This window comes from Lupinus angustifolius, chromosome LG01 (assembly GCF_001865875.1).
Source record: "Lupinus angustifolius cultivar Tanjil chromosome LG01, LupAngTanjil_v1.0, whole genome shotgun sequence".
Classification (NCBI taxonomy): domain Eukaryota; kingdom Viridiplantae; phylum Streptophyta; class Magnoliopsida; order Fabales; family Fabaceae; genus Lupinus; species Lupinus angustifolius.
In genome coordinates, this window is record NC_032009.1 from 28,068,931 (window position 1) to 28,081,764 (window position 12,834).

At 33.8% G+C, this 12,834-nt stretch overlaps 1 protein-coding gene across 3 annotated transcripts; it reads right to left on the reverse strand.

Annotated features, from left to right (window-relative positions):
- LOC109359644 (aldehyde dehydrogenase 22A1-like) lies at positions 679–8,259 on the reverse strand. Of its 3 annotated transcripts, none has more exons than XR_002109087.1 (15): positions 7,910–8,259; positions 7,787–7,830; positions 7,254–7,358; positions 6,253–6,380; positions 5,835–5,957; positions 5,327–5,480; positions 4,720–4,823; positions 4,550–4,628; positions 4,275–4,370; positions 3,993–4,130; positions 3,134–3,349; positions 2,680–2,871; positions 1,600–1,743; positions 1,195–1,510; positions 679–847 (listed from the first exon to the last, which is right to left on the reverse strand). XR_002109087.1 is itself a non-coding variant. In XM_019604345.1 (14 exons), the coding sequence occupies exons 1-14, from the start codon at positions 8,019–8,021 to the stop codon at positions 1,352–1,354; spliced, it is 1,794 nt and encodes a 597-aa protein (XP_019459890.1). In that variant the 5' UTR covers positions 8,022–8,259; the 3' UTR covers positions 1,080–1,351. The 3 variants fall into 3 exon arrangements, 1 of the variants encoding a protein (XP_019459890.1); XR_002109088.1 differs by lacking the exon at positions 679–847 and having other exon boundaries at positions 1,208–1,247; positions 1,292–1,510; XM_019604345.1 differs by lacking the exon at positions 679–847 and having other exon boundaries at positions 1,080–1,510.

Sequence of the window (12,834 nt, forward strand, 5' to 3'; positions counted from 1 at the left end):
GAATGGGAATTACAGGTCTCTCCTCAGTCCATTCTGCAATCCAGGACAGATGCTCAGGGTCAGCATGAGGTCTTGGTCCAATGGGACAAACTTCCTTCTTGTGACAACTCGTGGGAAAGGGTTGATCAGTTGCTTGAAGCTTTTCCTCAATTTCACCTTGAGGACAAGGTGGCTCTGTTAGGGGGGAGTATTGATAGGAGTGGGCCTAAACCGACTATCACTAAAGTGTACACAAGGAGGCACAAACTGAAGGCGGGAAACACGCCAGGCGGGAAATAACTACTTTTTGAATTGAGTAGTTAGTTAAGAAGTTATAAATAGTAGAATAAGAAAGGAAAAGGCAGTTTTTGTAATAAGTAAGTAGTGCAGGAACTGATTTCTGGAAATCAGTTAGGAATCTTGTAATCTCTCTTCTCTCTTTCTCTCTCTCTACACACAATTTACTCACATTGAATAAGATACTGGATTTAGGGTTGCCTAATCCAAGCAATTCATTGAATTCGTGTGCTCTCTATCTCAGTTCCTCTTAAATTCTGTACCAGTTCTAACAATTGCATTGTTAATTTTGACCTTTTGAGTGACTAGTCTCAGATTTTAAACTTAGCACTTATGCTGTTAAAGATGTATTTACATTGAGCAATTATGAAGTAACTTGTGGTATATAAACATGAGTGCCGATGCCATCGGTAGTAATATTTATTGTCAGATTAATCGATCTTCTTCTCTTTAAACTGAAGCTGAGAAGGTCACATATATTTCCTTCTCTTTCATCTTGTGCACATCTTTTCCATTGAAATTATGGCTTGCATTTCACACCAACAAATTTGAGTCCTCCCACACTATTAAACTTTCTCGCTGGGTAGAGAATGATTCCAACAATTGATTTACATGTTTTTTTATTTTTCTAAAAAATTATGATTTGAAAGTGAAATGCGATCTTTTCCTTTTCCCTGTAAAATGGGAATTTTAATTTAATAGTAAAATCCCACAAATTGTTTTAGAGAATACTAAAGTGGGTTTTATTGCTTCCTGATTTCATCAACTCAATTGGATAAGACATTCATCATTTCGTATCAACGCTTATAAAATTCTCTCGCAGGATCAGCAACTAATAAGAACGAGGAAAATAGCAGGGCATAGGACATAAAAAATGCCAAAAATTGTAGTTGGAGATAACTGTCTATGACACCCAAAAGCTCAGAATTATTTGAATATGACAACATTAACCATTTAGAGTGTAACCCAACCTGACAATTATTCATTTCTCTTACTGTTGCTACCAGCAGCCAGCATTGTTTAAACATGAGAATACATTCACCAATTAGCATGTACCTGATTTGGTAAGTAACGATTAATCAATTCCTCTCTTACTGCTACTTCCAGCAGGGTTCTGCTCAGTGAGCATTTTTAACACTTTTACCAATGCTTGCAAACGTTCCCATATGCTGAGCCCATAAAGTGCTTCAACCAGTGACTCCTGAAATTCAAATCCATTCTCTGCAACAGGATACTGTGGCAAACAACAAGCTCAGCTCAGTCTCTTTTGTTAGCGGTGAAATAAAAGATAGTATATTATCAAGAAAGATTTTTAGTACTGACCTGAATAGGCTTTGGTATCTTGGTTTTGACAAATGGCCACCATCTATCTTCAACAACTGCTTTTACAAGACAGCAAGCTCGCAAACCTTCTACACCACCAAATCGTCCAAACCCACTATGTTTCACGCCCCCAAATGGGAGCGACTACAAAATCATAAGAAGCCGAGGCTTAGTTTCAAGGCAGTTTGGCAAAAACCACCTGTTATAATGAGATTGAAGTAGTTTGCAATGCACTGAAATTGTTAAACATATTTCTAGGTTAAATTACAAAGTAACCAGTTCAATTTTAGGCCCTGGGCAAATTACACCCTCAAGTTCACACTTTAGGAAATTACCCATCGGAAATTTTAAACATCTAGCAATTTATTATTTTTATCAGACTTCCCTTACACTGTAAAAGCTAAACTAATGTCATTTTATTTACTTCTCTTTTCACAGGCCAAACACTTTTTAGCATTGAGAACTATATGAAACTTGAGAAGGTAATTTGCTAGAACCTAGAAGTCTAATGTTAAAGCTTGTAATTTACAATATAACCATAATAATAATAAGCAAGATGACAGAAAAGAAGAAAAATGATCGCTATTCCTCTTAAACAAGTATCTTTCTTTTATTTGAAATTAGACATGCTGCTTGGAGCAGATATTCTTTCCCAAAACAAGCATTTCATGGCAAAGGGGATGCAATGGGAAGTTAGCAAAAGTAAATAGATAGATTTTCTCATAAATGAAATGATAAGATCATTAACATGCCTGTGGAATTCTATACACCCATCAATTGGGATTTGGGACTAAACCAGTTAGCCAGTTCTTAAGCCAAATTGGTTAAGTCCACGATCCACCATTTCAAGACTATCATACAATAACTTTCTTATAGTCGTCAAATGAACTTACTTTACCCAACTGCCTAGCAAGCACTTGCACAGTAATTATACCCTATTAACCCAGTTAAATGGTTTATTATTATGTGTGGAATTTTTCTAGTCTAATACTCTTGAGCAGGGGAATCTATGCAGTAGGCCTATTTGTTACATTGACAAAAGATCAACACTCCACTAGCAGTTGGATGCAATAAATTTACCTGACACATGTATGATGCTGCAAAATCATTAACTGCAGCAACGCCACAATGTATCTGTGAAGCTATCTCTCTGGCACGGCTCTGACTGCCTGAGAAAACAGCACACCCAAGTCCATATTTTGAGTCATTTGCAAGCTTTACTGCCTCCTCATCAGAGCTAAATTTCATAATAGGCATGACAGGTCCAAATGCCTAGACGATATTCAATTGCACAAATGAATCTAACAAGCAGTTGCCGAAGCAGAAAATATCTAAGGGAAACTCTCAAATTTTAAATTTTAAATGCATGGTTGGATGGTCTCTTAAATTTCAGAAAATCTCAAATGTTTGCAATCTACATATGGAAAGCATGATGTATGAGTATCAGTGAAACTAAAACTTGGAAACAACAATAATAAAAGTAAGGAAAAAACAAAGGTCTTAAACTTCAAGTAAAGAGGATAAGTTTTGCTACCTCTTCTTGCATCAATCTCATTGAGTGGTTTACATTTATGATCACAGTAGGGGGGAAATACTGATCAACTGCATCTTCACCTATATGTCCAAAACTTCCGCGTGCAACAATTTCAGCTCCTTTGTCTAAAGCATCATTTACAAGGCTTTCAAGCTTTTCAGAATGCTCATGCATGCACAAAGCTCCCATATCATACCTTCCAGCAAGTGGAGGGCCCTGTAAGAAATAAAAAAAAAAGGGCTTCATAATACTTATACATTTGGAATGGAAGCATAATCTTGAATTATCAATTTAGTTCTTAGGGCTTGTTTGGGAAATAGGATAGGATAGTCTATCATATTCGATTGCAACCCAAAGTTTGATGAGTCAAAATAATAGGATAGGGCTATGTTGCTCGACTATCCTATCTGGTTCACCTAATGTATTTTTTATCCCATGGTGGAGCTGAGTTAGAAATGAGCAGGATAGTGCAATGTTTTCCCCTCATATCCTCACAAAGAACTCCACTGCACCACAACTATCACACTACCACCACTGCCACCACCACATTAATGTCATTGTTATCTGGTGAGCATGAGACACTAGTAATGTAGAACTACTAACCCCACAGGTTAATGAAAATAGACAATAACGCAGTGTATCTTGTTTCATATATGTAAGTCTCTAAGTTTTTAAAATTGAACTACCAAAGATGTCACAGACCAGATGACTGACTTTTGAAATAACAGTACTATGACAATCAAGTCCAAGCACATGTGACTATATCCATCAGGAGCCCATGTTGCGTTAAAAGAAAATTGCACAAGAGCAAGACTTAACCTATCAATGAAATGTTCAAAAAAGAAGAAGCAACACTTACAACTGTAACAGATTTTATGATTTTGGTAACTTTACTGACAAAAGAAGCATAAATGTCCCTGTGGACATAAAATCTCTCAGCCCCAGCACAGTTTTGTCCACTTGACTGAAGAACAGCCCGGACAGCAATTTGCGCAACCTGTATTCAACAGACATTCCCTTTAATAACTATTGACTCTAAAATGAAGATTTCATTAAGCATTAAAAATAAAGTTTGTCAACCAAATAGGTAATAATAACATCCAAGCCTTGGGGAATCGGAACAGATAGAAGGGATTCACACATGATCTACATCTGCATCTTCACAGACAATAAATGCATCTTTTCCACCAAGCTCTAGTGTAACTGGTGTAAGTGTCTCGGCAGCATTACTCATTATCTGCAGATTAGTAGCACAAACACTTCTTATGTCACCACAATTGGATACCACCTTAAAGTGCATAACATATAAAACTATTTCTCAGAAGTTCAAATGAAATTATGTAAGTTATGAATTATGATACAATTCTGAGGTGAGAACACAGAGTTAACTCATTTAACTGGAGAGATGAATCATACCATCTTACCAACACCAGGGGACCCAACAAATATGACTTTATCAACGGAAGATACTAAGGCTTCTCCTGTTTCAGCAAACCTGGAAAGGAAGAAAGGGCCAATCAAAGCCATAATTGCTAACATGACCATGGAACCAAAAGGAGAAAGAAGGGTAAGACAAAAGGCTGTACCCTGTTATCACCTCGACAAGTTCCTCTGGAGCTCCTATGGCAGCAAGGGCTGATTGGATGATCCGAAAGTAAAAGCATCCAGACCAACTTGCATGTTCCGATATCTAAAATCAGAAGCATGTTGTTTTATGTCAAAATTAAAATAAAAATAAATTTTATAGTAAGTGTCAAATACAACCCCTCCAGAAAGCAGAAGCTATTTTATATCAGGAACCCCTCATTTAATAGCCATTTTTGGGGACAAAGCATGGATAATGCTCAGGCTCATTTTAACTTTTGTTGAAATTCAGCTTAATAGTGAAGCATGATGGTGGCAAAAATGGAACTCTTGATCACTTTGGACATAGAGGCTTATAATAATGGATATCATATCAAGGACCAACTCATCTAAAAGGTTAAGTTATTAGGTGGGAAACCCATGAATGGTTTATATCTCTGATAGTAAGACTTGACATTTCACCTTGCAAGATTCTCAATTTTAATATCATTTTTGTTTGGGAATATAACCTAATTCCCATTAAAACATAAATGCCAGAAATGCCTTAAAAACATGATACATTCATGGTATTAAGAGCTGTTGACAGGTAGATTATATGATATTTTATACCTTAATCACAATGCCATTTCCAGAAAAAAGTGCCGCCAGCATAGAATTAAAAATATTGTGGAAAGGATAATTCCATGAAACAATGGCACCAATAACACCAAGGGGGTGAAATTCTACTTTGGCTCTCTTATGAAGCATTGAATTTCCAGAAGAACTGCAAAAGAGAGAGAAATTCATTAATCACTTACATAAAAGAAAATGGTCATGGAAGTAAGTTCAGATATTTTGAAATTTTACCATAGGAATATTAAAACTGTGTGCATATGGAAGAAGTTATAAGTTTCTTTAACCAAAAAAAAACTCATGTATATCATAGCTTATAAATTATAAGGCTTAATTTTGGTGTAAAATAAGGTAAAGGAAGAAAGAATTTTAATGAGATAGATAATCCATCAGAATCAGTTTAGACACAGAAAGGTGTCAGCTAATGAGAAAAGAATGTGTTTTATGGTATAATGAAATGAAGAAACATGCACAATTAAATACAAAGAAAATTTGAAGCAGGTACCGGTATTCAGGCTTTAGCCACCGCTCGCCCTCTGACAGTAGCCAATGGATCTTCTCACATGTTGTCATTATTTCTCCTAAAGAAGCATCTATTGTTGTCTTTCCAGTATCACGTGAAGATATTCTAATAAAAGCACACGAATGGAATATGCATTCTCATCAATATTCCATTGCAATAAGCATAATCCACATCTATTTTAGACCAGATGAAAGAAAAGGTGTTACACTAACAAAGTGGTAGTTACTAAAAACTACAACTTCCCCAGAACGTCACATAAGTAACATATAACTTCAACTGTGCCACTATCATTTCACTCACTGTGTAAAAAAATATGATTAAAAACTGAGCATTTAAATTTAAATTCCTCCTAAAACCATGAAAAAGACATGTTCTTACTTTCATGAAAAAGTGTTCTTACTCGCATATAAGTGCTTGATGTTTAATTATGTACTTCAAAAGTATACGCAAAAACAAGCGCCTTTGCTTGAAGCTGGTCTTTGCCCACATTTTTTGTGCCTTCCTTACTTTTGCCACTCGATCCTTGACCTGTGCATACATTCAGGGCAGTTCTAGTTAATCAGGAATGCTTTACATCTAAATTTACTCAGAACTAGGAACCAGTAATTTATGGTGGATGCTCTGCAATAAGGAGTTCTTTGCACCAAATATTCTCTACTTTGTAACCTTATGTATGATTTCGTTAATGTTTTTTGGCATATAAAGATCAACAAGAGTGGGGTCTATTAATTTATTTTTAAAAATAAGTGTGGGTATATGTACACTCATTCATGAAAGGAATAATTTGGAAACCAAAATATAGTTAACTACAAAAAATGAGAGATTCAATTACATTTGTAAGAACATCAAACATACAAATCAGAGGAATTCCATTGAATTTGTACTTCAACATAGACAAGTATCAATACATGCCAAAAAAAAGTTAGTATAGAAGTTTAGCTAAAAGCTACAGCATGTCAAGTTACTCTTTTCAGCACAACCAGCATATTTCTTGAGTGAAAAATGATACCCTTATAAGTTCCAGAAGTCATTTTTTGCTTGCTCCATTTCTTTACTTGTGACAATTAGTGTTTCTAATTTCTTAATATCACACTTCATTAAATACTTAACACAATAAGCTTATTCATAAAGGACAAGGATCCTCTGTCCCAAAAAAATTCTGCCCCATGTTCCTAACTAATAGCTTTTCTCAAAATAATATAAAATATTAATTTATATTTTTTATATTTTATTTTCTCAATTAATTAACACATATTGATTGACTTGGTATACCATTAAGGACACCAATAGATACAGGAGATCTCCATCCATTCATAAACTAAGTGTGCTTCTTAAAAAACTATAGGTTGTTAGGTTAGATAATAGATGCACTTATAAGAGCACAGGGTGAGGCTCGCTGACCTCATCATACGTCAATGCAGGTACATATCCCAAATATTTCATAGTTGCAGGCTCATAGCACTGAACTATCTTGCTTGATTGTTGTGAGTTCCCCCTTGGAGGTACCTGAATCGGAACCATCAATAAACATGATCAGCAAAATACTCCAAAAATTCTATACATAGATATCATCTTTAATAAAACTTCTAAATCCACATTAAATTCATCAAGACAAAGTTACTTCCTGAAATGTATCAATACAGTAGAAAATGCAAGTTATAACATCACATACACTTCAATCTTCAAATGAAACTGAATATCGAGATTAAAATAGAAAAAAACAAAAAAATACCAATGACGCTTTCAAATTAAATTGTATATCGAAATTTAAACGGATTAAACAAAACAGTAACAATATAGCTTTCAAATTAAACTAAACTGAATATGGTACTTAAAATAGAAGCTATCGCAAAATGCAGAAACAGAGTAATAATCAAACTCGAATTTCATTATTTAAATTCCAATTTGCAAAGTAAAGAAGAAACAAGACTCACATATATGAAGCTATTCTCCTGCGTTTGGTTTCCATCTTCCAACACTAGTATTATCAAAATTCAAATAAGATTTCACCGTAACAACAAAAATTTCGGTGTGAAGAAGAGAGAAAGTGAAAGTACCATCAGAAGCGTCAACGTCGATGGAAGGAACAGATGGAGGAATGAGCATGAAAAGGAACTTGCAAATGCCGTAAGCGAATGCTAAAACTAGCAATGGCCACCAAAACGCCATCGCAAATTCGAAAATTCAGAGAGAAAGAGAGAGAGAGAGTGTTTCAGTTTCAATATTGAGAAATAGAACTCACGAGGTTGGCGTGAAGAGTGTTATTAACAACACAAGACAATGTGATGCTATGAATCATAGTTAGTGAAGGAATCAAAGCAAGCTTCAAGATGAGGAAAAGAAACGATGCCATGACATTCATATACGCATTAAAAAAATACTCTACTCTTGTCACTTAGGAAGGGTTAAAACTGATTTTTTATTTTAAATTTTCATATTAGATTAGACTCCATTTCACTGCTTATTAAAGAGAAGACATTGGTCTAGTGATGGTCACTTTAGATCTCAAAAAAGACCAAATTTAATGATTCCATTTTGGATGATGGTATACTGTTGTAAGTTTCAGTCATATAGTTTCTTGCTCAAAAGGATTGGAAAAAAATTGTACCAAAAAAAAGATTCCGTTTGTCTCCTTATCAAATACCAACAACAAAAAAAGATTTCATTCCTCTCATACGCACCTTTACTTTTCCGAGTTTACTTCTTTGCTGGGTCAAGCATAACTCATAAGTGGAACTGAAATACGAAAACAGAAAATGGGAAAGTCTAACAACACCCATGAATATGATTGCAATTTCTGTCACTAAATTGTAAGATCGCGGAAAAAATACATCAACTTATGTTTTGGGTGTAAAATAATTAAAGAAAATGTTGTAACAGTTTATGCATTATCCCCATATATGTGTAGAGGTTTAAAAGTTTTTTAGTAGAATGAGGTTTAAATAATTCCAACGTGCAAAGCATCTTTTCTCTTCGATCATAACAATTACGTGTAATAAAAGATGTGTCTGTTTTCTTGGGCTGTAGTTAATAATTGACAATATTCTTTTGGATTTGATCATCTAAACTATCACATAATTTTTTTTCAAAATGATCATAGAGGAGGCAGTGTTTGGATCTTCAATTAGTGCAGCTCACTTGAAATCAAATTCACCCTTTAAGCCCAATCAAGTAAATACTACCCTTAAAACCCAACAGAAGCAAAATGATATAATAAAATGGGTAAAACGGAAACCTTGATGGGCAAAATACACTGAGCTCAGTGTGGAAACAATTCATAAATTATCTAATAAAATATTTCCTCATACCTGAGATAACTTATTTACTCACATTAGTAAAAGTTGTGCTTGGTAAAAAAAAAAAATTCCCATACAGTACTTGCCACATTTCACAAGCTATCTGAGATTCTAGTTAAGTTTCATTGTGAAGTTATCATAGATAAACCAGAGAAAGAGAATGAAACAATGAGTTAGAGAACTTAAGAGCAGATACAGGTGAACAGGTGAACAGGTTTACACTTTCTCATTTTAAATATAAAGTATTGTTTTACATTATGATGATTATTTCTCATTAAGAGCACATTCAGGTCATTATTGTGGTTATAATGTGGATTGCGATTATTCTTATTGTTAAATATGGAAGTAGTGTAAAAACAAAGTAGATAACAGAAAAGATAAAAGTACCATTAAATACTATATTTAATTGATTAATCACTAACCCCTTATAGACACTGAATTAGATAACATAACATCATTATCGACTAATCACTCCACTATGGGTTAGTAACCACTCCATTATCTATTAATATATCATGATTAGAAAAATACAAAAGTTATTTAACAATTGTAGTGTGAATGCTTTTGAAGTTGGTTATGAAGCTAAATAAATCCCTTGATAATATATCTTTCGTGGTGGTTGTAAATTTCTTGTCCCGTTTGAATCTAAGCAAGAACAAGATGCGAATAACAATAAGCAAAAATGGGAATGAAAATTTTGGATATAAAAATGGTTTAATTTGGACGTCAATTTAAAGATTGAAAAGTGGGAATATTAGTAGAGTGTCAATACTAATAGCCTCATATATACTTCGCATTGAGCACTAGCAAACAGTGAGAACATAGCAACAATCTACTATGCTATTAGGGATGGCACAAAAAATCCGTACCCGTGGGTACCCACGGGTCACAAATGGGTACCTGTGGGTATTATGAACGAATTTTTAAAAATACTCATAGTACATATGGACGGGTATGGGTATTATAGTACCCGTGCCCGCGGGTACCCATTATTTATATGATTAATATATTATATTTAATTAAAATAAAAAGTATATTATTCTACCATTCATTACACTATGTATATTTTTTCCATTTACTTTGTTTACATATTTTATTGAGTTTGGTGGTGAAACACCCTATAAATATTATTACATGTGTAGAAACACACATGTTTTACAAAGAAAATATATATTTTTTGTTAAGGAAATGAGAACAAAAAATCACACAAATAGAAAACACCAATAAATTTAGCATTTTTGCCAAATATTCAATCAAAACGTACAAAAATAATTAAGTTTTATATCATTTGAAACATGAAGTAAAAAATTAAAAATTCATTTATAATATAGGAAACTCGCAAGTACCCAAAAATACCAACAAATACCCGCACATGGGTACCCGTACGGGTACGGGCAGGTATGGGTAATGTTCTCCTATTTTGAAACGGGTAGCGGGTACCTACTACCTGTGCCCGCTCGTGCCCGTTGCCATCCCTATATGCTACTATCTTATTAAGAATGAAAGGGATTGATATTTTTACCACATTGGATATTTTCAATACTTGCCACTTGTCTACTATCTTTCTTATTAAGAATGAAAGGGGTTGGTAATTTTACCATAGTGAATATTTTCAATACTTGCCACTTGAATTTTAAAGGGACAAAACTGTAAAATACATTTATCCTCTAGAAAAGAAAAAAAAACAACATTGAGGTACATCATCTTCTCTTTTCTATAACACACGCATTTAAATCTTCTACTTTAATTTTCAATTCCAACGGTCATTCATTTCTTCTTCTTCTTCTCTCTCCATCATTATTTCTTCCAATTACTACTACACTCTTTTCGTTTCTTCTTCTTCTCTCTACGACCTATTTGTTTCTTCTTCTTCTTCTCTATACTTCATATGTCTTAAATCCTCTACTTAATGTAAGTGACAACACGAATGTTGGGTATTTTATTTCACATTTGTACTTTCATACTAAGATTTTTTATTCAAAGGTTTTACCTTTGGAACACGAAGGTTGCGTTTCAAAAGGTTTTACCTTTCATGAATGTTAACTCTTTTTTTTGAACATGCGTTTTCCAGACCCGATCTTCTTTGACATTTTTGTTCTTAAAAATATGATCTTCAATATTTGTTTCTTGCTTTTTGTGGTTGTTCGTCATGTTTATTTTGTGGAAGATGTCAAAGTTTTTCCTTTGAAACACAGTCTACTTTCCCGTTTTTGTCTTAAAAATGTGATGTTTAAAGTAAGAAAGTTTTACCTTTCAACACACTTTCAAAGGTTTATCCTTTCTGGCTTTGTGTGAATCACCACTTACTTTTCACATATCCGGATACATATTTGTTACATGCATTTGTCTTTCGAAGAATGTTTATGATTTTTTGTGAATCGCCACTTACTTTTTCCACATCTGATCTACCTTCAGATTTTTAATGTATAAAAAGTGTGATCTTGAATACATATTTGTTACATATATTTGCCTTAATGTCCCGAAGTGATGTCTCTTTCATATTTTTTGCCTTAAATTTTTTAACTTTATTACTTTTTTGGTTCCCAAATATAATTTTTATATGTTTTATGTGTTTTGTTGAAGATGAGATCTTCAATATATATTTGTTACATGCATTGGTCTTTTCTATATTGTTGTTATTTTAGGAAATAACTTGATATTTTTTTAATGCAGTTTGATGTTCTCCATTTATTGTTTAAATTAATTATGTTGAGTTACACATGATTTAGATGATTGAGATATACTATAATGTGTGGTTCATTCTATATAGTTCTACAGGCCAAGAGAGTATCATCCAGTTTTTGTGACCAGTCTTTTCCTAAAGCAGAGACTGTTTTTTCCAAAATTCTTTTTAATTTTCTGTTTGATACTTCTGCTTGGCCATTGGTTTGTGGGTGATAAGGTGATTCTACCTTGTGTTTAACATTATAAAATTCTAGGGTTCTTTTCAATTGGGAATTTATAAAATGAGATCCCCCATCACTTATCAATACTCTTGGTGTGCCGAAGCAAGTACAAATATTCTTTTTCAAAAATTTTATCACAGTTTTCGCATCGGCTTTGGGTGTTGCTAATGCTTCTACCCAGCGAGAAACATAGTCAACAACCACCAAGATATATTCATTTGAAAATGATGATGGGAAAGGTCCCATAAAGTCAATGCCCCAACAATCAAAAATTTATATTTCTATAATATTTTGTAAAGGCATTTCACTTTGTTTCCCATGTCCCCATACCTTTGGCATGCATCACACTTTTGGACATACAATTGGGCATCTTTATAAATAGTTGGCCAAAAGAATCCAGATTGGAGTACTTTTTCTGCAGTTTTGTTCCCATTTTAATGTCCCCCATAGGCCGAATTATGGCAGTGCCATAATATTTTCTGGGCCTCATTTTCATCAACACATCGTCTAATAATGTTATCGGTTCCTTCTTTAAATAAGTATGGTTCATCCCAGAAATATTGATTCACTTTTTTGAGAAAAATTTTCTTTTGTTGATAATTAAAATGTTCAGGAATTATACCTGATGCTTTATAATTGGCCATATCAGCAAACTATGGTCTTGTTTGAAGTTGAAATAGCTTTTCATCAGGAAATGTTTCTGCTATTTCTTGTTCTCTTAACGCGACTTCTGTATTCACCAATCTTGACAAATGATCTGCCACTTGGTTTTCTTTACCA